The 25,537-nt window shown below is 37.8% G+C and overlaps 1 protein-coding gene across 2 annotated transcripts; it reads right to left on the reverse strand.

Annotated features, from left to right (window-relative positions):
• Positions 1 to 1,567: 1,567 nt before the first annotated feature.
• Positions 1,568 to 22,349, reverse strand: LOC131312984 (twinkle homolog protein, chloroplastic/mitochondrial). Of its 2 annotated transcripts, none has more exons than XM_058341020.1 (21): positions 21,900 to 22,349; positions 21,622 to 21,731; positions 20,717 to 20,772; positions 20,570 to 20,627; positions 20,357 to 20,467; positions 19,330 to 19,413; positions 18,815 to 18,895; positions 16,680 to 16,745; positions 16,448 to 16,564; positions 15,810 to 15,857; positions 15,621 to 15,706; positions 15,465 to 15,525; positions 12,568 to 12,750; positions 11,364 to 11,495; positions 10,029 to 10,090; positions 9,151 to 9,234; positions 8,344 to 8,475; positions 7,115 to 7,211; positions 3,430 to 3,564; positions 3,279 to 3,346; positions 1,568 to 2,115 (listed from the first exon to the last, which is right to left on the reverse strand). In XM_058341020.1, exons 1-21 carry the CDS (start codon positions 22,180 to 22,182, stop codon positions 2,085 to 2,087), a joined length of 2,085 nt encoding a protein of 694 aa, XP_058197003.1. In that variant the 5' UTR covers positions 22,183 to 22,349; the 3' UTR covers positions 1,568 to 2,084. The 2 variants fall into 2 exon arrangements, with proteins under 2 accessions (XP_058197003.1, XP_058197002.1); XM_058341019.1 differs by having other exon boundaries at positions 21,622 to 21,749; positions 21,900 to 22,348.
• Positions 22,350 to 25,537: the final 3,188 nt, after the last annotated feature.

A 25,537-nucleotide genomic window follows, 5' to 3' on the forward strand; every position in this document is an offset into this window, starting at 1 on the left:
AGACCCTAACCCTAAAAATCCTACTGTAAAAGAAATAATAAATCATGCCAAAACAAGCGGCATTAAATAAAAGATATTTCCTAATTAATTAAAATAAAATCTTAATTCTTGTAGACCAAGAATTCTAATAAAGGTAGAAATCAAAATCAAACTGAATACGGAAAGTTAATAATTCTAACATAAACGAAAATATTCCTAATCAAAATTTTATTCTAAAACAATAAAAATAAAATACAAAAATTCTCCATTTTTGTCCTACATCAGTCTCATTTTCTTCAAAAGAACTCGACCTCGAGTTCTCATTAGAAACTTGCCACCTTCCATTCCAAAGAAATAGATATTTGGAATACTCCAACCTCTTGTTCGTCTTCCAAAAATCATTTAAAGAAAAGTATTTATTGCAATGATCTTTTCTCTTCGTACTTCAACTTGTTAACAAGATGTATTAGACGAATGTTCGGAACCCAATCAAATTGTTGCACACCAAGAAAATCAACAAAATTAGCATCATTAATTCTGCTTTGCCCGCAATCATGTTTTGAATCCTTTCCATGAATGTATTCTTCGACATGATCGTTGACTGAATCTTTTGAATCTACTTTTTCGGACACCAATTTACTTTCGTCAATGTCGCTAACCAAAATCTCCTCATTGACACTAATATTAGTATCAACCACCTCCAATGGACAATTATTTTGGTCATCAACAACTTGATCACCAACATCGATACCATTTTTTTTATTATCAACTTCAATTATAGTTTCCTCTTTGATTTTGATTTCTACCTTTATTAGAATTCTTGGTCTACAAGAATTAAGATTTTATTCTAAAACAATAAAAATAAAATACAAAAATTCTCAATTTTTGTCCTACATCGTTCATGGTCTGTAAAGCCTAGTGCAATTTGTTTATACCCTGTATGTATTTATGTATGTGTAGGCATTAATTACATAATAGTAATCAACATTCAGTGAACATTGGTAAAATTATACGTAGTTATATGAGAATGCAGGCGCTACCGTTAGAATTGGTCAAACAAACCAGAGGGCATTTTTTCGCGCAACTTGAAAAGACTCTTCACAATAATATTGCTTGAGAGACAAACTATCTATATCTAGACCGTCCCGATGCACGTTAATCTCACAAAAGCAACATGAGATATCAGGCAATACCGAACACCTTTAGTGTCTGGATGTCCGTATTCCTTATACTGTTGCATACACATGGTTCTTGTAATCACGAAATTAGACCCCCTTTGATTCCGAAGCTAAATGTAGCACTTTACCCTTGGGGGTTTATTAACAAGTAACCAATTCCAGCTGCCAATGCAGATATAACATATCCTGGTTAGTACATGGCATACTATCTACAAAGAGGCGCTACACAAGATCTATTCAACTAACCAAGCATTTGGTTATTCTTCATAAGTTGTTGCCGTAATTGTTGAAACCACATCTAAAAGAACCGGAAAAATGGTCAACTCTATCCGAACACATGAGAAATGACACCCAACAACATTAGAAGAACATGTATGCACAAGGACTCACATGTTGAAGCCTTCTAAAAATAGAAAGTAACTCCACAAAATGCTTTCAATATATAACCCGATAGAATACAAGTCGAAGTTCAAAAATCCAAACGCGATGTATCACTATCATATACATGAGAGGTGAGGGGCTAAGGTGTTTCCAGCCGAACAATGAACAATGGGACGAGTAAGGAACATGTGAAGGTTACCTTTTTTCAAGTCCCAATCCGGAAAAATAAGCTCAACCGATTCACTAATCTGAATAGTAGGATAGAACCCAATTTTACAAGGACACAAGTGATAACTGGGAATAATTCCTCGGTGCCTAAAAGAAAATATCTAATCAAAAGATAGTCGTCCTCACATTATATCCTTCTTGCTGTCGATTTCTCCCCCAATAATGGAAGGTAGAAAACTCCATTTTGGGCATTTTAAGTTACATTAGAAATGACCAGCCTTGGTGTTGACCCTCAACAAGATGCTGATTCTGCCTCTGCGGTCAAGAGAGTTCCAAGAGTGCTCTTGAGAACTAACTTGCGTCCATCCTTTTCAAGATCTATCCCATGTCCACGTATTCACCAGTCACCCTGCCCATGGTCTATATAAGCAGCAATCTTGGCCACAGCAAACATGTATAGAGAGCTATACATAAATAGAGCATGCGCGCGCTGACACACACACATACAAGTATATATACAGATTCCTACCGCTGCTGTAAAATGAACATAAATACTTCTAAAATGGACAACCACATTGAAAATTTTACTTGAATGCTTATTCATGTAATGAGAGCCAGAGAATGTAGTGATCAGACCACAAGATAAAACCGGGAGTAAAACTAAAGTAAACAACAAGGGCACAAAGGTTAGACTTTTATCTTCTTGACTGCGGCAGTAAAGAATCATAATGGCAAGTATTAATCAAGAAAGATTCCTCTGAGCATCTAGTACCAGCCACTATTACACAGGCTAGTCTCCATTTCAAGGATTACGAAAGGGATTTTCCAAAAAGAACTCATAAAAAGTAATGTTTCAAAATGGGTATCTGTATCATAATATGAACCAACGAAATTTGGAAAAGTTCGTCAAATCCACAAGCTAACAGATTAAGTGTTGAAAACAAAGAATAACTACGCAGGTACTAATGTCGGCCAAATATTGTCCTCAGATGAATTTCGAATACATGCCACTAAAGGCAAATATACCTATTTTACCCTTTTAAGTGCCACTAAATCTTTCCTGCAGTACCAGTCCTTAGCCTCAATAAATTGACTGGGGAAAAATGCAAAAGATCAAAATAGGAGAAAGGGGAAGAACACAAAAACATGCCACCTCTCATGTGCATTTAAGCATTTTCAGTGCGTTTAGCAGTCTCTCCCAAAAAGAAATGGAGTGACTAAGGCACGTGAATTTGTGCAATATAATGAAAAGTTATACCCACTAGAAACTTATGAATCAAGAAATTTCAATTTAGCTCCATCAAGGAAGCATAACATGGCAAGCTGGATCTAACAAGCTCAAAAAACTACATCCCAAAGACATGACCAAGTACAATTTTGAAAATAAGCAATTAAAAACCATTCATCAAGAATAAAAAAAGGGGAATGATTTTGCCACTCCCCTTTTTGTTAATGCCACTCCCCTTTGTGTCTATATTAGATGATTTGTTTTTTGAGAGAAGGGGAGTGGCATTAACAAAAAAGGGACTGGCAAAATCAATTCCTAAAAAAAAATAGGTTGAATCTCCACACCTGTTATATGACAAGAAAGCTTCACCTATGGTTCCTGCGACCTTATTTCGTACCTTCCGTACACAAACCTGGTAGTGCATCATATAAAATGTAAAAAATTAAACATGTGACTATATATGTGCAGGAAAGCAAACATGAGAAACAAACCCACCTGAACTTGATCCAGGGGACCAGCGTCTGGATCCCTATTCCTATGAACAACAATCCCATTGTCACACTTGTTTATGAAGTGTGCACTTCCACTGATGTCATACAAATTTGGAGGAGCCCCAACCCAATGATGCATCTGTTACAGCAGAGGTAGCATTTGCAATCTAAAGAACATTTGAATTAAAATACATATATATCTATAGGGGGCCGGTTGTGTGGGGATACAATATTTAACACTCCACCTCAGTCATTGATTTTGATGGCTAGGATTAAAACTTAACAAATCTCCCAAAACATCCCGCACCCTAAAATTACTCATCTTCTTCCCCAAACATTCTTACACCCCTACCACCAAACCCTAACCCTAGCCACCATTACCACCATAGCCCCAGATTCTCCTTCCGGACGGCCTCTCCGCCCCTCCCCCAACATTGCCATTGCCGGACTCATCTATCCATCGCGATCTCGCTCTCTCCTCTCTTTCTCTACTTTCTACCTGACCATTCTTTCCTACTCACCCGTGCAAGTGCGAATGGGAATGGGAAAATCAGGAAAACAAAAAATGATTCCTCATCTCTGCCACAAGGCAGTGGCAATCAGCGAGTACTCTATGTACCAATCCGAAATCTCCTATCTCAACCCACACCATGTCGCCATGTACAAACCGGACCTAACAAAGCGGGGAGGTCCATCCACGGGTCAAGACAGCTCTGGTGGGAAAACATGTCGGCAATTCGTCAGCCGTTGGACGTTATCTCAGTCGTTGAAATCACACAGGCAGATGACACAGGTCTAAGGTGGGTCCACCATGTCCGAGAACTTCATAACGGGGAGTAGTAGTTCTCTGACCGGGAAAGCTAACAGGTCCAGATCTGGCGAGAGAGAGAAGAGAGCGAGGGAGAAAGCAAGGTAGAGAGGAGGGACCGACAGTGGTGATGGTGGAGCATGAGATCAGCAGCCAGCGGCGGAAGGGCGGGGAGGCCGGCCAGAAGGTGAATCTGGGTTGTGCTGGTGTACGTGGCTAGGGTTAGGTGATAGTGGTGTGGGAATGTTTGGGGGAAGAAGATGAGTAATTTTCGGGTGTGAATGTTTTGGGAGTTTTGTTAAGTTTCAATTTCAGCCATTGAAACCAATGGCTAAAATGGAGTGTTAAAATGTTGCGTTAAAATATTGTGTTAAAATATTGTGTCCTCAGAACCAGCCACATCCATCCATCCATATATATATATATATAAAATCCCCTTCTTATGAGGGATCCCCTACTTAGCTTAAGTGCGGACCTCATAGATCCGATCAAATTTTGATGATCCAAGACGCTCAATGTGATCAGAACATGATTTTAAGAGTCCCCGCGAGAAATCATAAAAAGAAAAAATGGCCGGGAAGGGCTTCATCCGAACAGTTTTTTATTGAATGATTTAAAAAAAACTGCTCCCGGTCATTTTGTTTGCTGATTTCTCGCGGGTAGCCTTAAAATCACGTTCTGATCACATTGAGTGGCTCGGATCATCGAAATTCAATCAGGAACCGTTCAATGTGTGCAGAATGTGATTTTAAGGGTGCCCGCGAGAAATTAGCAAAAAAAATGACCGGGAAAAGTTTGATTTGAACAGTTTTTATTTGAACCGTTCAATAAAAAACTATTCGAAATTGTTCGGATCAAGCCTTTCCTGGTCATTTTTTTTGCTGATTTCTCACGGGTACCCTTAAAATCACGTTCTGATCACATTGAGCGGCTCAGATCATCAAAATTTGATCGGAAACTATGAGGTGTTTTTTTAGGTGTTTTTTTGGGTGTCCCCGGAACCGCCCCGATATATATATATATAGGGAGCCGGTTCCGTTCACAAAACATTTGACACAAAATTTGACAAGTTTTCCAGACCACCACGCAAATGATCAGAGCCGTTCAATTTGTTTAAAACATGTTTTTAACAGTTCCTGTGAAAAATCAACTCATTCGGATATTGGTAATGGCTTGACCGGTTCCTTCTATTTTATCCTGTAAAATCTGACAGGAGCAACTGAATGAACTGATCAAGCCCTTACTGATATCAGAATGAGTTGGTTTTTTACGGGGAGCTCTTAAAAGAATGCTTTAAATAAATTGAATGACTCTCATCATTTGTGTGGGCGTCGTACGCAAAACTTGTTTCAAATGTCTTGTGAGCGGTACTCTGTGTGTGTGTATATATATATATTAAAAAAACTCAATCTCAGAGTTCCCGATCAAATTTTTATGATCCGAATCGTTCAATGTGTGCAGAATGTGATTTTCAAGGTGCCTGCGAGAAATTAGCAAAAAAAATGCCCTGGAAAGGCTTGATTTGAGCAGTTTTTATTTGAACCGTTCAATAAAAAACTGTTCAGATTAAGCCCTTCCCGATCATTTTTTTTGCCGATTTCTCACGGATACCCTTAAAATCACGTTCTGATCATATTGAGCGGCTCGGATCATTAAAATTTGATCATAAACTATAAGGCGTTTTTTTAAGTGTCTAATTAGTTGTCCCCGGAACCGCCCCGATATATATATAAATCTTCAAGTAAGGACCTTAAAATGAGGACCTTATATGCGGACCTCCCTATTTCTCACCTTTCCCGATCGGATTTCAATGATCCGAGCCGCTCAATGTGTTCAGAACGTGATTTTAAGGGTACCCACAAAAAATCGGCAAAAAAAATGACCGGAAAGGGCTTGATTTGAGCAGTTTTTATTTGAACTGTTCGATAAAAAACAAACAAAAACTGCTCGGATGAAGTCCTTCCCGATCTTTTTTTTCGCTGATTCCTCGCGAGTACCCTTAAAATCACGTTCTGAACACATTGAGCGGCTCGGATCATTGAAATTCGATCGGGAAAGGGAGGTCCGCATTTTATTAAAATGAGGTGGTCCTTATAAGAAGAGGACTCATATATATATCCTAAGGGATCCCGCAAGGCCTTACCGTGCGGGACTCCCCTTTCCCAATCGAATTGCGATAATCCGAGCCGCTCAAAGTGATCAGAACGTGATTTTAAGGGTACCCGTGAGAAATCAGCAAAAAAAATGATCGGAAAGGGCTTGATCCGAACAGTTTTTTATTGAACCGTTCAGTAAAAAACTGCTCGGATCAAGCCCTTCCCGATCATTTTTTTTGCTGATTTCTTGCGGGTACCCTTAAAATCACGTTCTGATCACTTTGAGCGGCTCGGATCGTCGCAATTAGATTGGGAAAGGGGAGTCCCACACGGTAAGGCCGTGCGGGATTCCTCATTGGATCCTAAGTGTGTGCATATATATATATATGGGTCTAGTTCCCCTCATACAAAAGTTGACATAAAACTAATCGGAGTTTTACGCAAATGATCGGAGCCGTTCAATTCGTTTAAAATAGGTTTTTAAGAGTTCCCATAAAAAATCAACTCATTCCAATATCGTTGTATCGATAAGGGCTTGATCAGTTCATTCAATTTTATCCTGTAAAATTTGACAAGAACCAACTGAAGGAACCGATTAAGCACTTACCGACATCCGAATGAGTTGTTTTTTAACGGAAACCCTTAATAATACGTTCTAAACAAATTGACCGGCTCCGATTATTTACGTGGGACTCCAAAATGGGTCCCACAAAAAACTTGTGTCAAAATTTATGTCAACTTTTGTGTGGTGTGTGTATGTATACGTATGTATATTTGTAGCTTACCTGTCGTGGATGTGCTACAAACCAAACATGGCAGGAGTGATGTTGAGCAAATCGTTTAACCTTAGTTAGCATCTGACTCACATACTCTGTTTCAGTCCTGTTACAGGTCATAGTTATCAGATCGTGAATCAAATCAAGTATCGATACTGCCTTTCTCTGAACCGTGGAGCTGAAAGATGCAAAGTACCCAACAATATATCTAGCATATAAACATTAAAGATACATCCTAATGTCAAAGGTTTAGCCATAAAACAAGGGAAAGAACTTTCAAGTGATACTCATTTAGTAGCTAATAGGTAATACGCTTGGTAGCATGCTTATATAGCAAGAGATGCAGACCCGAGGCTCTGAGTCCTGTGATCTATGATGCTACAAAATAATTGAGTTCCCCTGCCTCATGATTTTATGGAACATGAACTTAAGAGACATATTTAGAAAAATATGCATTCATATAGGACAATGTCCAAAGCAACATGAATTCAAGAGACAAATTTAGAAAAATATGCATCCATATAGGACGATAAACTCAGCAAGATACACAACTTCAAGCATAATTACGTTCCAAAATAATGCTCCTGAAAACTAATTTCAAAATGTTAAGTCCATCTGATTTAACTCAAAAGACAATTATTCCAGGAAAATTACACTTAATTTCAATGCCTAAAATATTTGTTGTTCCTAAAAATCTTTCGGAAGTTTATGTTGACATTTTTGAGGGAAATGTATGTAAAACTGTAAAAGCATGGTCAAAAACCTCCCCTCGATCCAATCAAATACTCTAATCACCAAAGCCCAAATATTATAGGATATTATGTTACTTGGTTTTCCACTCAAAAGAAAGTCAAAACAGTTAAGATTTTGTCAAATATGATAATTTCAAGAATTGCATGTCAAACATTGTGAATCTGAAACAACCTGCAAATCCTTGGATCAATAAACAAACTTATCACACCAAAGATTCACCTATAGAACATTGAAGTTTGACATGTCGGAGAAGGCGCTATAAAAGAATAGTGAAAAATTAAAGTTTCGTGTTGGTCCATCCAAGCTTATACTCTAGCACCATATCAATCAAACTTGGCAAGATTCATCCATTCATGCAGTCAGTACTCAGTAGTACGATGGTCCCTCTATCTAATGAATCAATCGCCGCCGATTCGCTTCAATGCTATTTAGTGCCTAATTACCTAAAGTTCAGAGTAATTAAGAGCTGAAAGTGAAAAACTCACTGGTTTGGAGGACGCTGATGATCAAGCTCATTGTATGGATCAATCACAAGTCCATTAATCCCATATCTGAGCACTGCTGATTTCGCAAGCTTAAGGACCCAATTGATATTTGGAAGGCTGTCATTCTCACACCTATACAACCACCCAAAAGTAAACCAGCATACGAAGAGTCAACAGTAACAGATGTCCATCAAAAGTGGTAGTGGAAACAGTAGTAGAAGCTTAGTCGAAGGTGCAAAATAAAAATAACACAGAATAACAGAACCCAAATGCATAAACAATTTAACCAAATGCCTTCGACTTCTCTGAGAGCAATCTCACAATATTCTTGCCAAACACATTGTAAACCTATAGTTCTTTTCTACCATAAAACTAGCAAATACTTCTCAGAAACAAATCAACTGAACTTAACCTCTAGGTCCACTACATATCTTCTTTGTCTCAAGCAGTAATCCTTTCAATGGGAACAGAACATGAATTTTTATCTAGTTACACAGACCATGCAAAACAAGTAGTTAACCAAACTGATCACCTCTGGAACTCGCTATTTGACCAAACTGGATTCTGCCAGTCAGGAACGAAACAACTTATGCAAGATAACCTCGTAGGCTGAGAGCCCCAAAACAGAGATAGCTCAACAAGTAGATATAATGACAGGACAAATAGAGAGAGAAAACATAATGTCATATATGTCCAAAAACCTCAAAGATGTATTAATTGTGTCAACATTCGAGCATACCCTCCTAGTAGAAGTGCAATATCATACAGCTGGGAAAATGCCAATAACAATAGAAGCTTCTAACTCACCTTATGAGATAAAATGTATCACCCAACCATTTTTTTCCTTCTTCTAACTCATCAACACTCATCCGTTCAACAGATTCACCGTACCTAAAATTAGTGAGGACAGCAAACCACAAGTTAGTAGCCATCGCAGTTTTGAATGTCACCGAGAAAAATCAAAAGCTAATTTGTCTTTTTCCATAGTTTATGCTGCATCTGAGAAAAATCTAGGACCACATCTATGAAAATTATACATGTCTGTTCATAGACATCTACATGTTCCTACAAACAAAAAGCCTACATGTTGACGTATTTGTATGCACATTTTGGTATCTGTGTCCATTCTTCATATGGGCAGTACAATCTTAATAGACAATCTCCCTCTATTGGTAATGTTTGAAGCCAAATGCGTCATCAAGTAGCATAAATGGATAATCATAACACTAAGCATATTATGATTTTCATATTGAGATCTACTTGTCCAACAAAAATAAAAAAAAGAAAAGAACACGTTTATCTTGAGGCCTTCAGCGTGTGGGAATGAAGTATAGTTCAAGATCCAGATCCAGCTGTATCAATAGCAGAGAACATACCAGATATAGTTTTCATTCCACTCTCTCTGTCAACTTTATATCTAAGTTCTAAAGACAAAATTAACAAAAAAAATTGGCTTGTGACTATCCTATTCTAATCACCTGAGTCATATGACAATTATCCCATCAAAGTTCAATTAAGTTAGTACTTCGCAGCGAAGCAAGACCATCACATGACCTATACATTTTTAAGATTGTTCAGCTCCAGGAGGGTGAAATGATTTTGTGACTCTTACAAAAGGAAGGAAAAGGAATAATGCATACTCTAACCAAACTACAATGTTGAACAGCAACAATTGTAACACATACCTTGCATCAAAGAAGGGCTTTTTCATGTGTTTTTCTAAAAGTTTCCTCGCATGCTCCCGAACCTAAAGATCAATTGAACAAACATGAATTAAGTTGGAACAAACATGGTAATGTTGAAATTGCAGCTCTCCAAGGATTCGGAAACTTGACATGGCACTATTCCACCACCCTCTTCTGATTGCTTTGGTGCTCAAAAGGCCCAAATCATTCTTCATGGGCTATTTGGAGATGAAAAAATGCATTCAAGCCTCGAGACCATCCACCTCTTTTTTTACTGGAGCCTCATATGACAAAATATGGGAAATATAAATTTTAAAGAACAAAGGTCCTAAACATACTCACAAATATAACCCTCATTTCATTACATCTAGTATTTTCTACTCTCATATATGATCATAAAACATGTGAAATCTAAAATTCCCTGGTTCTTATCGATGAATGAGTACAGACGCTTTTTTTTTTCTGAAATTGTTTAACCGATCTGTCCTTGCCCCCGTGCTTTTTAGGTGGAGCGGCAAAAACACGGATTAGGGATCCTTGAGAATGGCCTCTCTGCTCTGTAATTTAATAAAGAATTACAATTGGACCAAAATCTCGCACCATCAGCCTTCCTTGTCATCCCATCTTATGTGTGCCAAGCACCCTCAATTCCATTAAGTACACCTAGACAACATCCTTGTCATACCCGTTTCAATGTACACATGAAAACACAACTATGGCTTAATTTGGTCGCAAAAAACTTGAGTGGGAATGGCAAAATGATTCCAGGTCCCCATGATTCCACTATTTGGACGAATTCAATACTGAAAACTGAGTACTGATTTAGAATCTGAACCCCACAGCGCAGCCATACAAAATTTCATCACCAGGGAGGGGGTGAACCTGTGAAAAAATGTACCGATGGAGCATCTACAAAGCACATATATGGGTGCTAGTATAGGACAGATATGAGATGGGTAAATCAAAACAGAAAAGCCTACAAATATGGATAATACAGCTACAGCTGTACGATGGGCTACATCTGGAAATAGAAAAAGGGAAAAAAAAAAAAAAAAAAAAAAAAAGAACCAGGAGCAATTTCTTTATATGCCAAAACTAAATAACCAAATGCAAAGATGAGGTAAATCGCTCTGTTGATCAAGGATACAACCTAGAAACTAGATTCCCACTACTGCCCCCTGTGGAGTCGGGGCCATGTCTCAGTCATGTTCAGCATAAAACACTAGTTCTAACAGCCTAATGTGATCTATTCAGTTCTATGTCCTTTTAATAAGTAAGAAGCTAATGAACCAAAGCGAAAGAAAATAACACACTCTGATGACATATTGAACTAACCTGATTTTCCATAGAACAAAGTGCAAATTTCCAACCAGAACTTTTATTGAGGTTGCATATAAGAGCATCAATCCACTCGCTCTTGCCAGAATTGGGAACTCCAGTAACTACAGTCAACTCTCCTGGAACAACCTGAGAAAAAAGAATAGGGGTCACGTTAGAACTACTCATATCTTCTCCATAATTACCTACAAAAGCGTGACACCTACAAAAGTGTCCCAAGAACCAGGTCATTGACTCCATGTTATATACCAAATTGTGAAAGTCTATTAAGCTTTCACGGTAGGCTTTGAATCTGGAATAGAGAAACTCTTATCAGGGGAACGAGAATAAAGCAACATCAGATTTAAAATGTTTGGAGAAGGAGCATTGAGCTCAATTTGTTTGCAAACTTTTACATTTGTATTACCTGTATGACTGTATCCCTTGTTGCTGATAAAGTAACTGTATAACATACAATATTCTTGTCTATAGAGATTGAAATATTAGAAAAATGCCTGGGAGAGAAATATACAAACAATGATATCTCAATCTCTCACAACAGCATAACAAAATCACCTACAAATTTGAATGTGGAAAATAGAGCTATGCTTCTTCCCGTAGATATAGGCTGACACAGCCAAACAACATAAACCTCCTGTGTGTTTTCACTCTTTTTTTACGACGAGGAATCCTATGCGGGGAAACCCCGCATGTATGTGCACCAATCCACACCAATAGTCCGATCAAAGCCAATGCACGTAGGTGGCCCCAAGGGCAGAGAGGAGTTAAAGGTTTGGTCCTTGGTTGCATGAAGCGGGGGAGGGGCTGGAGTGGGGACAGAGGCAGGGGAATGGAGGATCTTAGAAGCTCCCTGTTTGGGAGCACCAACGGAGCGTTTACGAATGATTCATAACATATGTAAATATTGTAATTAGTAATTTTTGTGCTGAGATGGATAAGCAGTTTCTGCTACTAAGGTGTGGTCTTTCTTAAATGGTTGCATTGAACCACTTAAATTTCCAAACCTCAATATTTCTCTACATACTTTTCTATATATTATACATTTACACACGGTATTAGATACTTCATAGTTCTTTACATTTATGTTCCCCATCTCACACACGTTATTAGATACTTCATAGTTCTTTACAAAAAGAAGATAGAATATACAAACAATCTAAATGAAAAATATAAGTCAAAAGATAAAGAAAACTTTGCTTACGTTATATAACTGATCCAAACACCTCCAGCCAGTTGAGGCACCAAACTCATAACCAAGAGTTCGATGGTAATACGAATCAATGTCATCAAAGTAATCTCTAAAGTTGAACAGTCCTTGTATAGGATACAACTCAGCATTCTCAATTACTTCCTTCAGCAAACCAGGTCCCATATACATGAGCACCTACAAATATTACTCCAGCACATCAATTAAAATGTCAACAATAATGTCTGGAAAATTTTTTGAAACCAACACACCAAAATTAGATCAACAATCAGAAAAGGCCTTCCATCAACATTACGGGATGTACTGTCAACTAGAACCTAAGAAACACGGATACGGATACAGTTATGGGATATGGATACGTGGATACGTGGTTTTTCCAAAAAGTAGGATATGATATGTTGGGGATATGTTGAATATAAAATTAAATAAAGAAATATTTTATATATACATACATATATATATATATATATATATATATATATTCTCATTCCTAAAATTCTATTAATGATTAAAGTATTCCATTCTTAAAAAAACAACATAATAAGGGTTTCAATCTACTGTTAAAAAAAAAGATGTGAGAGAGAGACGATATATATATGTGTATATATACACACACACATACACATACACAGTAAACAGTGAGAGAGATAAGAGGCGAGAGAGAAGAGAGAGATGACACAGAAAGAGAGAGTGACGAGAGGAGAAAGAGACTTGCAGGTCAGAGAGAGATGAGAGACAATCGTCTTCTTTCTTCTGGCCTTTTCTTCGTTTCTGATCGATAGGGGGAGAAGAAACGTATATCGGGGCGATTCCGGAGACATTTATAAAAACATCTCATAATTTCCGATCAAATTTTAATGATCCGAGCCGTTCAATGTGATTAGAACGTGATTTTAAAGGTACCCGCGAGAAATCAGCAAAAAAAAATGACCGGGAAGGGCTTGATCCAAACAGTTCCGAACAGTTTTTTATTGAACGGTTCAAATAAAAACTACTCAAATCAAGCTTTTTCCGGACATTTTTTTTGCTAATTTCTCGCGGGTACCCTTAAAATCACATTATGAACACATTGAACGGTTCGGATTATAAAAATTTGATCGGGAACTATGAGATTGAGATTTGAGATGTTTTTATAGATATTCCCGGAACCGCCCCGTGTATATATATATATACACACACACACACACACACACACACACACACAGAGTCAGCTTCAGGTAAGGGCGCCCTTATTTTAGTTATTTGCAGACGTCGATCTCAGCTGTTGGATTGTGTTTCGAATGGTCCGGATTCGCGGACGATCCGCAAACAGATCGTCCGCGAATCCGGACAATTCAAAACACAATCCAGCGGCTGAGACAACGTCCGCATTTTCCCCACTCTAAGGACGTCCTTAGGAGAAGGGCAATGTATGTGTGTGTGTGTTTGTATGTAAGTTAGCTTCTTGTAAGGGATCACTTACTTGGCTTAAATGCGGACCTCATAGATCCTGATCGAATTTTGATGATCCGAACCCCTCAATGTGATCAAAACGTAATTTTAAGAGTCCCCGCGAGAAATCAACAAAAATATGACTGAGAAGAGCTTCATTCGAGCAGTTTTCATTGAACAGTTCAATAAAAAACTGCTCAAATCAAGCACTTTTCGGTCCAATTTTTTTATGATTTCCTGCTGGGACATCAAAATCACGTTCTGAACACATTCAACGGTTCGGATCATCGAAATTTGATCGGGAAATGGAGGTCCGCACTTAAGGACCTTTTACAAGAAGTTTTGTGTGTGTGTGTGTGTGTGTATATATATATATATATATAGGGCAGTTCCGGGGACAACTAATTAGACACCTAAAAAAAATACCTCATTGTTCCCGATCAAATTTCAATGATCCGATCCGATCCGCTCAATGTGATTAGAACGTGATTTTAAGGGCTTGATCTAAGCAATTTTTAGCTTAGATTTGATGAACGGTTCAATTAAAAACTGCTCAAAACAAGCACTTCCCGGTCATATTTTTTGCTAATTTCTCGTGGGCATCCTTAAAATCACATTCTGCAAACATTAAACGGTTCGGATCATAAAAATTTGATGGGAAATATAAGATTGAGATTTGGGATTTTTTTAGGTGTTTAATTGGTTGTCCGCGGTTGGTTATATGTGTGTGTGTGTGTGTCTATATATATATATATATAAAGAGAGAGAGAGAGGGAGGGAGAGAGAGAGAGTCCCCTTCTTATGAGGGATCCCCTACTTAGCTTAAGTGCGGACCTCATAGATCCCGATCGAATTTCGATGATCCAAGCCGCTCAATGTGATCAGAACGTGATTTTAAGGGTTCCCGCGAAAAATCGTCAAAAAAAATGGTCGGGAAGGGTTTCATCCAAACAATTTTTTATTGAACGGTTCAAACAAAAACTGCTCAAATCACGTTCTGATCACAATTAGCGGCTCGGATCATCAAAATTCAATCGGAAAATGGGAGAAATGGGGAGGTCCACACTTGAGGAGCTTATTTAAGGTCCTCACAAGAAGCTTTGCGTGTGTGTGTATATAGCCCTAATTGCAGTTTAACCCATATGTTTTAATAAATAACATATTTACCCCCCGCGCGTATCCAAACGTATCTGAATACCAAAAATTAAAATAAAAAATAGAATACTCTAGAAAATGTAGCGGATACATATCTGGAGCATATCCAATAAGCGTAGGATACATGATACGGAGGCCAAAATAAAGTATCCGTGCTACAAAGACTAGAACTACAAGGCTCATGTTTTTCAAGCCAACAAGCAACTTCTTTTCCTAGACTCACATTTACACTTCAATGAAACTCTTAGAAATTATTTTAGCAATCAAACGAGAAAAGAAAATATATGAAGTTAGTGATATCAAACCTCATTTGCATCTTTAAAATAACCAACATCGTTTTTCTTTGGCCACCTGACTCGCCAGCATCTGTTGACAGACAAAAACAAAAGTAAACTACTAATACCTTACAAGCATGAAAATTGTTTCCAGGGAGAACATGGAACAATGACATCAAAGTGAACCTTTCTCTTCCAAGGCGGCGTGCAAGCTCTTCAGCTAAGGCTTGACCAGGTGGATCACCATCAGTCGCAAGTATAATGCGAGATGCCTGCCAAAAGATCAAGAAAATCAAAGTTGATCTACCAGATGAAGAAGAACTATATTACAACAAAGGATTGTATTATGAAAATTGTTAAACTACTTCAGCCAACCTTCTCTAGGTACTCTTTGCAGTTCCACAAATACTGATACTTTGTGTCCTAGCTTTACAAATACACGGAAGCATTAGTTTCAAAAAGATTAGGAAATGATATCAGGTAATGGTAAGAGGACAGCTCAGCTCATGCTACACAATCTGCACCATGATACTGTGAGTCACCAACTATTCTCAATAGCAAAATGAGCAAATATGATGGAAGAAGTTCAGAAACAGGCAGAATGATGGAAATTTCCACCGAAGTAAGTGATAAAACATGGATGAGAATGCAAAGAATAAGTTATAGAAGAAAAAATGTTGAGCTTGTGATAGTAGGATCCCCTGCATTGTCCTAATGTAGGTGTGGAGGTTTTGATGAGGTAGTAAGTAGCTTTTAACCAGATTTACGACATCAAAATGTCATTACGATAACAGACATCACCATGCCATAATTTCCATGTGTTCCAAAGCTCTGCTACCGAGAACATAACATAGATTGCTCCCATGCGCGAAAATATCCACCACGTGCTCTAAAGATGTATGACAAGTGCTCAATTTCATATATCACACTATGCTAGTTTAAGGTACAATCAGTTTTCTTTTAATAGTAAGTGGTCAGCTAAAAAAGTTGGAAATACTAAGGTTGATATAGACCTGCTCTTCAGATGGCAACTCTTTTTTGGAAACTGTAGCAGGAGCACCGTCAGGGACACTAACACAGTTCCGGAAGCCAGCTTCTTCCATAGAAAGCTTGTCCATCTCACCCTCAACCTAAATTGAGAATTAACAACACACTATTACACATCAATGTGAAATAATTAGCTAATGGCAGCAGCATAGCAAAGATGACTTCAACAAATAGAAGAGTGCCATCATGAGATACTACAATGATAATATCGCTCGCATCCTTTATATCATCCAGCCCATACAATATTTTTTCAGTATCTTTCTCCTGCACATTAACACCACAAAAGTGACAAGCTTAAATCAGATCCCTATACAAAGCTTAAAGTACAAAGAACCATAACCTATATTACACGGACTCTATTGCACGTATTCAGGTACGGGAGTGCATAAGATTTTGTATGCACCAACCCTCTAAACTAAAATGGGTAATAAAGTAAGAAAGCCATACAAACATGGATTCACTAAAGACCACCAAGTCCCATGAGGTGAAGCAAAAATAAACATGTGCGCAATACAATCCATAGACAAACTGAAATTAGTTAAGAAGCAACAAACTATATATTAGGGGTGGCAAACGGGCGGGTTTGGGTCAAATTGGGTAAGTTGTTAGTGGGTTGGGTCTTTAATGGGTCATTGACCCATTTAGACCCGTTAACTATGAGTCTAATTACCCATACCCAACCCGACCCATTTATTTTAAAGCAAACCCGACCCGCCCATTAACCCAATTATATATAAACTAAAAATTATGATCGAAAAATTAGAAAAGTAAAAAAAAATTATGATCGAAACTCATAAATTTTTTCAAAAAGATGAGAATAAGTAATTTTTTTTGTCTTATTGATTTTTTTTTTGTCTTTATTCAAAAAGTTATAAGTTTCGATCAAATTTTTTTACTTTTCTGATTCCTCTCATCAAAACAAATTAATAAGTCACAAAAATATGACACAAAACAAAAAAAATGCAAAAAAAAATTGAATAAGGACAAAAAAATAAGTCAATTTTTTAATCCAAACCCTTTGCGGGACTACCATGAGAGAAATTTATTCACGGCGGAGCACAATTTCACGGGTCCATTCGCGCAATTAATGGATGAGATGTGTTTTCAATTTTGACTGGTCAAAATAATTGTTACCGGTCACAATTGATTTTTAATTCGGACCATTCAAAATATTTTTGGACCCGTGTGATGTAGCACAAAACAATTGAATAAAAGAGGGAAAAGGCCATGCTCCTGTGGGGGGGAAAGAGAGAGAGACCGGGGGGGGGGGGGGGTGGGCAGGGGAGAGGGAGAGAGAGAGAGAGAGAGAAAGAGAGGGGCGGGGGGAAAGAGAGAGAGAGGGGAGGGGGGGGCAGGGGGGAGAGAGAGAGAGCGGGGGGGGCGGGGGAGAGAGGGGCAGGGGGAGGGAGAGAGAGAGATGGAATTTGGGACCAATTAAGAGATGGAATTTGGTGGGTTACTTTCATTGCCCATTGGGTCATTTAAGTTGACCCAATTAATGCCCAATTATGACCCAATTAATAATGGGTTAGTTGGGTTTGAACCCATTCTTACCCAACTAATAAATGGGTTGGGTTAGGTCTATTTTCTAGTTGATGGGTCTGGGTTTGTTAATGGGTCTGGGTTCAATTTGCCACCCCTACTATATATCCATCTGCCTTGAACCATTAGGCCACAGAGGAAAAGAGAAAAACTAGGTATAGCTCCCTCCCACGTGAGCAAAAGCCAGAAAATTTACGCCTAGCCAAACAATCTCCAGGGTGATTACAATGTCACAGAAAATAAACAGCCACAATTCCACATTAACAATCTGAAACTCCAAAGACATCCCTCCCTCTCTCATAGACCATAACAAGCATGTGAAAAAAGTATTCGTAACAACACACCCCCCACCCCCAAAACAAAAAAAAAAAGAAAGAAACTTCCAAAAAAATCTGAAGGAACATAAGAAAAAAGTCCAATGGAAACATTTCCACAAAAGTGTATGCATCAAAAGAACAGGATCCAACTGGAGACTTTTCTTGCCAAGTTCCTCCTATGTCGATAAATGCCAATAGGCCACTTTTCGAGATTTGTGGCTTCAATCAGTAGATTTCAATATCTCCAATTAAGCTACATTTTTTAATCTTACTTTCCTAATGACATCTACCAAGATGAAATATAAATGAATTCACTCACCAACATTCTGTTCCTTGGGTTCTAAGGTGCCAACCATTTGTTTGGGATAGGTAATTTAATTGACACCAGTTAAATGAAACATCATTCCAACTTCAATTGAAGTGAGCTAGTAACCTAGTCAATATTTGCATTAACAGCTAAAATTATACAAGAACCTGCCAGAACTTCTTGTTGATATCTCTGTACTTGCAGCTCACAAGAACTCCATTTCTTCGGTAAGGAAATGCAATAACAATCTGCAAGAAACTTCCAGATGTTAGATGACATCAAAAATTAATTGTCACAATGTAAGGAATTTTTCCACGTGAGGAAAATTAACAGTACTTCCCAGTCCACAAGAAACAAACAAGAATCAAAAGTTGTTTCGGTATGGTGTTTCCTTGAGCATGGAGACATCCAGGAGATGTTCCAGAAACATTTCCAAAACACAAGGGGAACAACAAAAGACTTTTTAGGAGTATGATAATTGTTGGGAACAAAAAATTATAACCTATTCTAATACTAATACAGCATCGACAACTAAATGACTGAATATAATGTAGTCTATCAATAATAGAAGCTCCTAACAAGAAGTTTTAAGTTCAAGAGGGAGTGGTCAAAAGTATGATAAAACGTTGAGAAAATTCCACACATTACAAGCAGTAGGGATTAAATAAGAATAAGTGAAAACCTCCTCATTCCATCTTCTTTGCATAACAGAGTTTCTCTGCAAAGTTTCCCTTGATATCATTCGCTCAGCAAAGTATGACAGCAGCTGTGGAAAGAAAAGGGAAAAAGAATACCAAAACTCAATGTATCACAACATAATTGATCGAGACTATCATTCAACTTTTCTGTTATCCCCATCTCTTCTTTTGTCCTATTTTTTTCATTTTTGTGTAGAATAAGAAGATTATACCTCAAATTTAGTTATGCTTGTGATGTACTAAATAGCAAATCATAGAACCAGAATCTTCCATTTCGCATGAAACAACATCATTTCATGTACAAATGGTTGGCCATATCAGCAAGGAAAACTCCAGAATTACAGCGAACAATGGAAGTGTTTTCTAATACCTTAATTCATATGGGTAAACAAACATTATCTGTGCTTCAGATGCTTTCAAATTTAAGAGCTGTCTAAGTTGCTTCAAGTTAAACACCACGAAAATGCAGACTACGTTGCTTCAAGTTTTGTTTAAGACAACCAGACTGTCACAGGACCACAGTTCACGACCCCGATGCAACATGTCCAGAAAGTTCAGCACTAAATTTAACATGGTTACATTGAAAATGTTACAACTGATTGACAAGATGTCATTCATTACAGGAAGAGTACAGAAAACCTGATTGGATGTACCAATGGTTTGAAGATTCAGCAAAAACGGTCATTAAATAAAGAAAGTAGGTAAATAGAGAAAACAAGAAGGAACAGGTGAGCAACAAAACTATGATAAATACACCTTCAAGCAATGCTCTGACCAAAGTTCTATACCCAGTAAACCTGAGTAAACCTATAAATCATACTTACTGAGCCATAATTTAACCTGTTTAAGCACATAATTTGCATACCCACATATGAAAGATATTATTTACCAATACATGACTCTAGCTATGCCTAGATTTTCACTTTTAAGTTTATAATCTATAACCAGTAGACCAATCAAAAGTGATGCTTAACAAAACAAGGAGAGTATACAAAACCTAAGGCTTCCTACCTCACCACATGGTCGTTCCAACTCCAAACTTTCCTCAGCAATTTTTCTGATCTGCTTAACTTTTGGGATTTGACTCATCTGTCCATATGTTGACTTTCCATCTGCAAAGGCCTGCAACCCAAAAAATAAAATGACAAGGGAAAGTAAGATGTCAAATGAAGTTGTCACATTGACAATTATATAACATCAAAACAATATCAACCACGCTCTTACGCTTGTACTGCCTCTCCACCCACATTTTGCTCGAAAACAGGTCCACAAAGCTGAATTCCTACGCCACAATGGAAAACACATAGTAGAAACAGCAAGAAAACTGTTAAGCAAGAAATAGACAGAGTAATTGGAGAGATATGCACATACCCATCTTGGGTGATGAAAAGGGATAAGCTCTTCTCCATGGAATCACCACCTTTGCACTACAGAAAATTGAAATAGCAAAGATAAATACACATTTTGCCCTCCAACATGACAGAAACGTTCAAGTCACCTCTCTTCAAATGGTATTTTTTAAGAGCCTTTTCTTTAGTGCAAATATATATTTTCATTTCTGCTGTACTACCTACAAATCATTTGTTTCTCCCGTACTGGTGGGAATTTTTACTGGTTCTTGAACAATTCAAAGATGGCGCTTCTAATTAAGGTCAATGCACTAGCGAACTAGCATAACCACACACAGCCTAACCTTTTATCCAATTATTATCGCATTACATTGTCACGACTCATGTTACATACGTCCTCAATTTTTGTTTTATGCAAATGAATTGGACTAATATTAGCCCGTATAAAAAACTGAAGAAAAACACTGACGTTAGTTTTCAAATCAACCTCAGATATTCAAAAAAAAAATTAAAAAATGCTCTCTTTTTGAATGAGCTTTCTAAAAAATATCCAAGCTCACCTATTCTGTCAAATTTAATTGATAATAGAGGTGTCCACTAATTGTTGCAGACTTGCAGTCAAATTAAAATCATCAAGCGCTTCTAATGTGGCTACTAAGCATTCCCTTTGGAAATATCCTGTTTTCTATAACCAAGTACAAAGGCTTAGGCTAAACCACATTCTTTTTCAAAACACCGAAGAATGTAGCCCAATTGAATTTGCAAACATGTTTTTTATATGAATAATCGTATAATCACATCAGTATAGCAGCACAAGGTGCACAATAACAGATTAAAAACAAAAACATAGCAATAAGATGAGCTTCCAAAAACATATATTGGAAAACAAAAACATAGCAGCAGGGAGCTGTGTTCGAATCCACATACCATCGGACAAATCAAGCCATTGTATTGCCCAGGCCTACAAAGGTTGCTGTCAATGCCAACTGACTCCATTTTCTGCCTCAGTTTTATTGGAACGTTGTCTTCAGGGATTTCTAAACCAACTTGAGAAACTAAATATAAACTCAAACAACAAAACACTTTCAATTAGACTTCAAACATCATCAGCACATCAAATCATATATATTCATTGTGGCTAGCACAATAGCCATGAAATAAAATAACTAATATCCAATACATGGGGGTGGGTTTAAGGGAAATACCTGGTCTTGGAATGTTGGCATGTGAAACCGAGGAAAACCCATTACTAAGAGACCCATTAGTAGTCCTAAGAGACCCATTAGTATTGTTCTTGCGAGCAAAAATGCGAAAACGGGATGTGGGTTTGGAAGAAAAAGCTGAAAAAATAAGCCTGCGAGAGTGGGAGAGGTGTGGGTGCGAAGAAGGGGTCATTGGTAGTGCTTTGCTGAAAGGTGAGGGTTTGGTGGAGGCGGCCATGAGGGTTTTGGAAGTGAATAGCTTGTGGAGAGGACTGTTGATTAGCATGTCGATAAACAACGTTGTGAGTCTGTGTGTGTGTGTGCGCGCGCGCGCCCGCCCGCTTATTCGTCTTCTTCAGTCTTCCATGGCGGAAAAGCGAGAGAGCTCAGAGAGGGTTTAGTACATAGAAGCCGGGGTTTCTCTCCCTCTGTATGTGTGAATAAAAGCGTCTCAAAGCATGGGTTTTCTAACTGGGCTTTAAAGGTCCACCAGAATACTAGCCCAAGTAATGTAATGCAGACCAATTCCAATCCTGTCTTTTGGCGGGGAAAATGGCATTCAATTATGTGTTTTGATAAATAATATCTGTCAATGACATTTTTAGCATAAATAATTATTCTCAGCATGTTCTTGATGGGTATTAATTATTAATATTAATATTAATTATCAAAACACGTCATGGGCCGTCATTTTTTCCTTTTGGCGGGTATTAATTATCAAAACACATTTTAATCCATCATTTTCCATAAAAACTTTTGGGTAGAACTCATCTTTGAAATTCGGCTTACAAAGGAAGGGAGTCCAAGAGCTTATATGCACATGGCCAAATCCATACTTAACCGATGTCCACGACAGCCCACTCTATCAACAATGACCCACTGGTGGCCCTTTCTCTTTTTTTTTTTCCGGCTCCACCCACCTATTAGTATTCAATATTTTTAAGTATTTTAATCCAGCCTATAGATCGCTCCCTTCACTGGTCAAATTGTAGCGTAGTGGTTGACTCTAATATCAATGATACAAACTTTTAGGTAAATTCACTTTTGAATTATAGCTTACAAGGGGAGGGGGCCCAAGAGCTTATATGCACATAGCTAAGCTCATACTTAATCGATGTTGGACATTAGGATCGTAACAGAATCCTTCAAAGAGAGAATGGCGAATAGGGTTCCTTGTACGGAAAAATTACTAATGTTATCTGCATAGATGCTATCTGCATAGAACTAGCAGTACAGACACAATATACAAATGGTTTTTGTCTTTTTGAGACTCATCCCGGGTCCCAAAATTATGATCTGAACTGTTTATTTTGTTCAAAATATTTTGTTTAGGATCCTTATAAAAAATCATTTCACCCGAATATCGGTAAAGACTTTTACGAGACTTTCAACTTTGTCCTAGAATTCTTATAACTTTGAGGGAGGGGGATGGTTTTGAATACCACGTGGATGGGTAGAAGAGACTAGTTTTCTTTTCTTTTTCTTGTTGGATATCTTATCTTAGGGTATTAGTGTCAGTTTAGAGGCACATTGACAAATTTCAAGGGATTAATCCCCCAGTCCATACAAAATTGGACCAAACTCTTGCGTAGACTGATCTCTCATAAGATTGGATAAGAAGTTTCGAACCTGAAGTTTTGGGTGCAAGCCCCTAATCAATCTTGAACATCACGTCAACTCTGTGGGGTTGAACTTAATAAGCTTCCGTAGTGAAATTTGCAGACGAATGTGGTCCTAGCGGTGGGAGTTGTGGTGTTGAAGAGGGATACGTTTCCAAGAACGTTGTCTTGTTGTTTTCGGACTTTTGTGGTGAGAATTCAATCTAGGCCGGGAAACTTTCACTTTGGCTCCGTTTGTTTGGACGTAAAATATTTTTGTGTAGAATATGTTACCGATTTTCTGCTGTTTGGCTGATAGAAAGAGGAGGAAAATATTTTTCAGGTAAAATATTTTGCATGAAAGGGGTGAAAATGTTTTACTCTCTTTTTCTCGGTAAGTTGTTTTTGCTTTTGGTGCCCGATGGTCTTACTCCAAGTATCCCATCCCCCTTCTCAAAACAGATGTACCAATCCCCTTCTCCCATATGTGATTTGATCGAAATAAATAACTAGTTCAAAAAAGTCTATGAGTAGCGCTGCAAATTAGATTTCTTCAAGGACCATGTCTCTCTTCATTTAATTTTTTTTTTTCATATTTCCATTGTTAACATTACGGTTGTGTTTCAATCTCTGTGCTTGGGCACTTCTATACGTGTGCAATCCCAACAAGAAGGAAAGTTATTCTTCCCTACCATTTGAGGAATTTTTCAATGCCGCAAGGGTACCATGTGGTGCCGCTCGACATATCTTTACCGTCCAAAAATTTTGTTACACAGGTATTATTGGTGCAATATTTGCAGAACCATTTGAGTGGAAAATCATTTTGACAACCAAACGACGGAAAACCATTGTTTTGAAAAATATTTTTCATATGCCAACCAAACACTGAAAAATAAAAGTTGAAAGTTCTTTTTCTGGGAAAATATTTTACATCAAAACAAACGGAGCATTTGTTTCTCTGTGAATTGGGACCATTGGCACAACCCCGGCTCCTGCTACAATAATACTACTTCCAAGTGATTTGCAAGTATCATGCTTTTAAGCTGTACTAACATAATCCTTACTATTAGATTTAAGTTTTTAAAAAAATCTATACAATTCTAAAGGTGTGCGGATACAAATTTTGATTTTTACATTCGGATTATGCTGCAGATTCTAAAGTTTAGATTTAATAGAATCTGAAAAACATTAAATGTGAAATTATGATTAAGCTATGGTAAAAGTTGTTATGTTTACAGCAAAAATCTGAAAAACCAACTTTTATAAACAATATTGATAATACCAAAACTATTTTTGTTGGTACCAAAATTTTAGGAAAAATTTCAAAATGACACTTGAATTTTCACTCCAATGTCACCGAAACACCTAGACTTCATTTTATTTCAATTAAATACCGGAACTTACAAAATCCCCAAAATGAGGCACCTACCGTTAGCCTCCATCCATTCCGTCAACAAAATTGCTGATGTGGCACACATCACCCGTTAACTGGCCTCATTTTACATGTTAGGAAGTAAAAGACATACACACAATCAAAACCCCACATTTTCACTGCGCTAGACCCATCGTCGCTTCTACTTCTTGAACCCTCCTAATTTCCTCTGCTTTTCCATCAACCAAATCCACAATTTCTCCCAAATTCGGTTCGATTTTTTCAACAATCCTTGATTCTGAACATTGGGCTGGAACGCGATTTGCCTCTGCTTCGACCACCGAAATTGCTCCTAAGAAACCTCATCAGTGGCGGTGGGAACTTTTTCGACTGGTCTAGTGAATGGGACTAGATTGGAGGTTTGTGGGGTTTTGATTTTTTTTTTTTTTTGATCCGTGGGGTTTTGATTGTGCGCATAATTAAAAGGTGAAGAAAAGTGAATTAGGGTAGTGTTGGGTTGTGATTGTGTGCATTTTATTTGCTTCCTAACATGTGAAATGGGCCCACTTAACGGGTGAAATGTGCCGGCCACATCAGCAATTTTGTGGATGGAATGGATAGAAGCTAACGGTAGGTGCCTTATTTTGAGAATTTTGTAAGTCCAGGTGTTT

This window comes from Rhododendron vialii, chromosome 13a, assembly GCF_030253575.1.
Source record: "Rhododendron vialii isolate Sample 1 chromosome 13a, ASM3025357v1".
NCBI lineage: Eukaryota > Viridiplantae > Streptophyta > Magnoliopsida > Ericales > Ericaceae > Rhododendron > Rhododendron vialii.

Coding starts and splice junctions, on each gene's coding strand:
- LOC131312984 (XM_058341019.1), bottom strand. CDS start 22,182: ATGCTAATCAACAGTCCTCTCCACAAGCTATTCACTTCCAAAACCCTC. Junction 20,773..21,621: donor ATGGCTTGATTTGTCCGATG/GTATGTGGATTC, acceptor AATTTTCTGTAG/TGCAAAGGTGGTGATTCCAT. Junction 9,235..10,028: donor AAGCCCTTCTTTGATGCAAG/GTATGTGTTACA, acceptor CACTAATTTTAG/GTACGGTGAATCTGTTGAAC.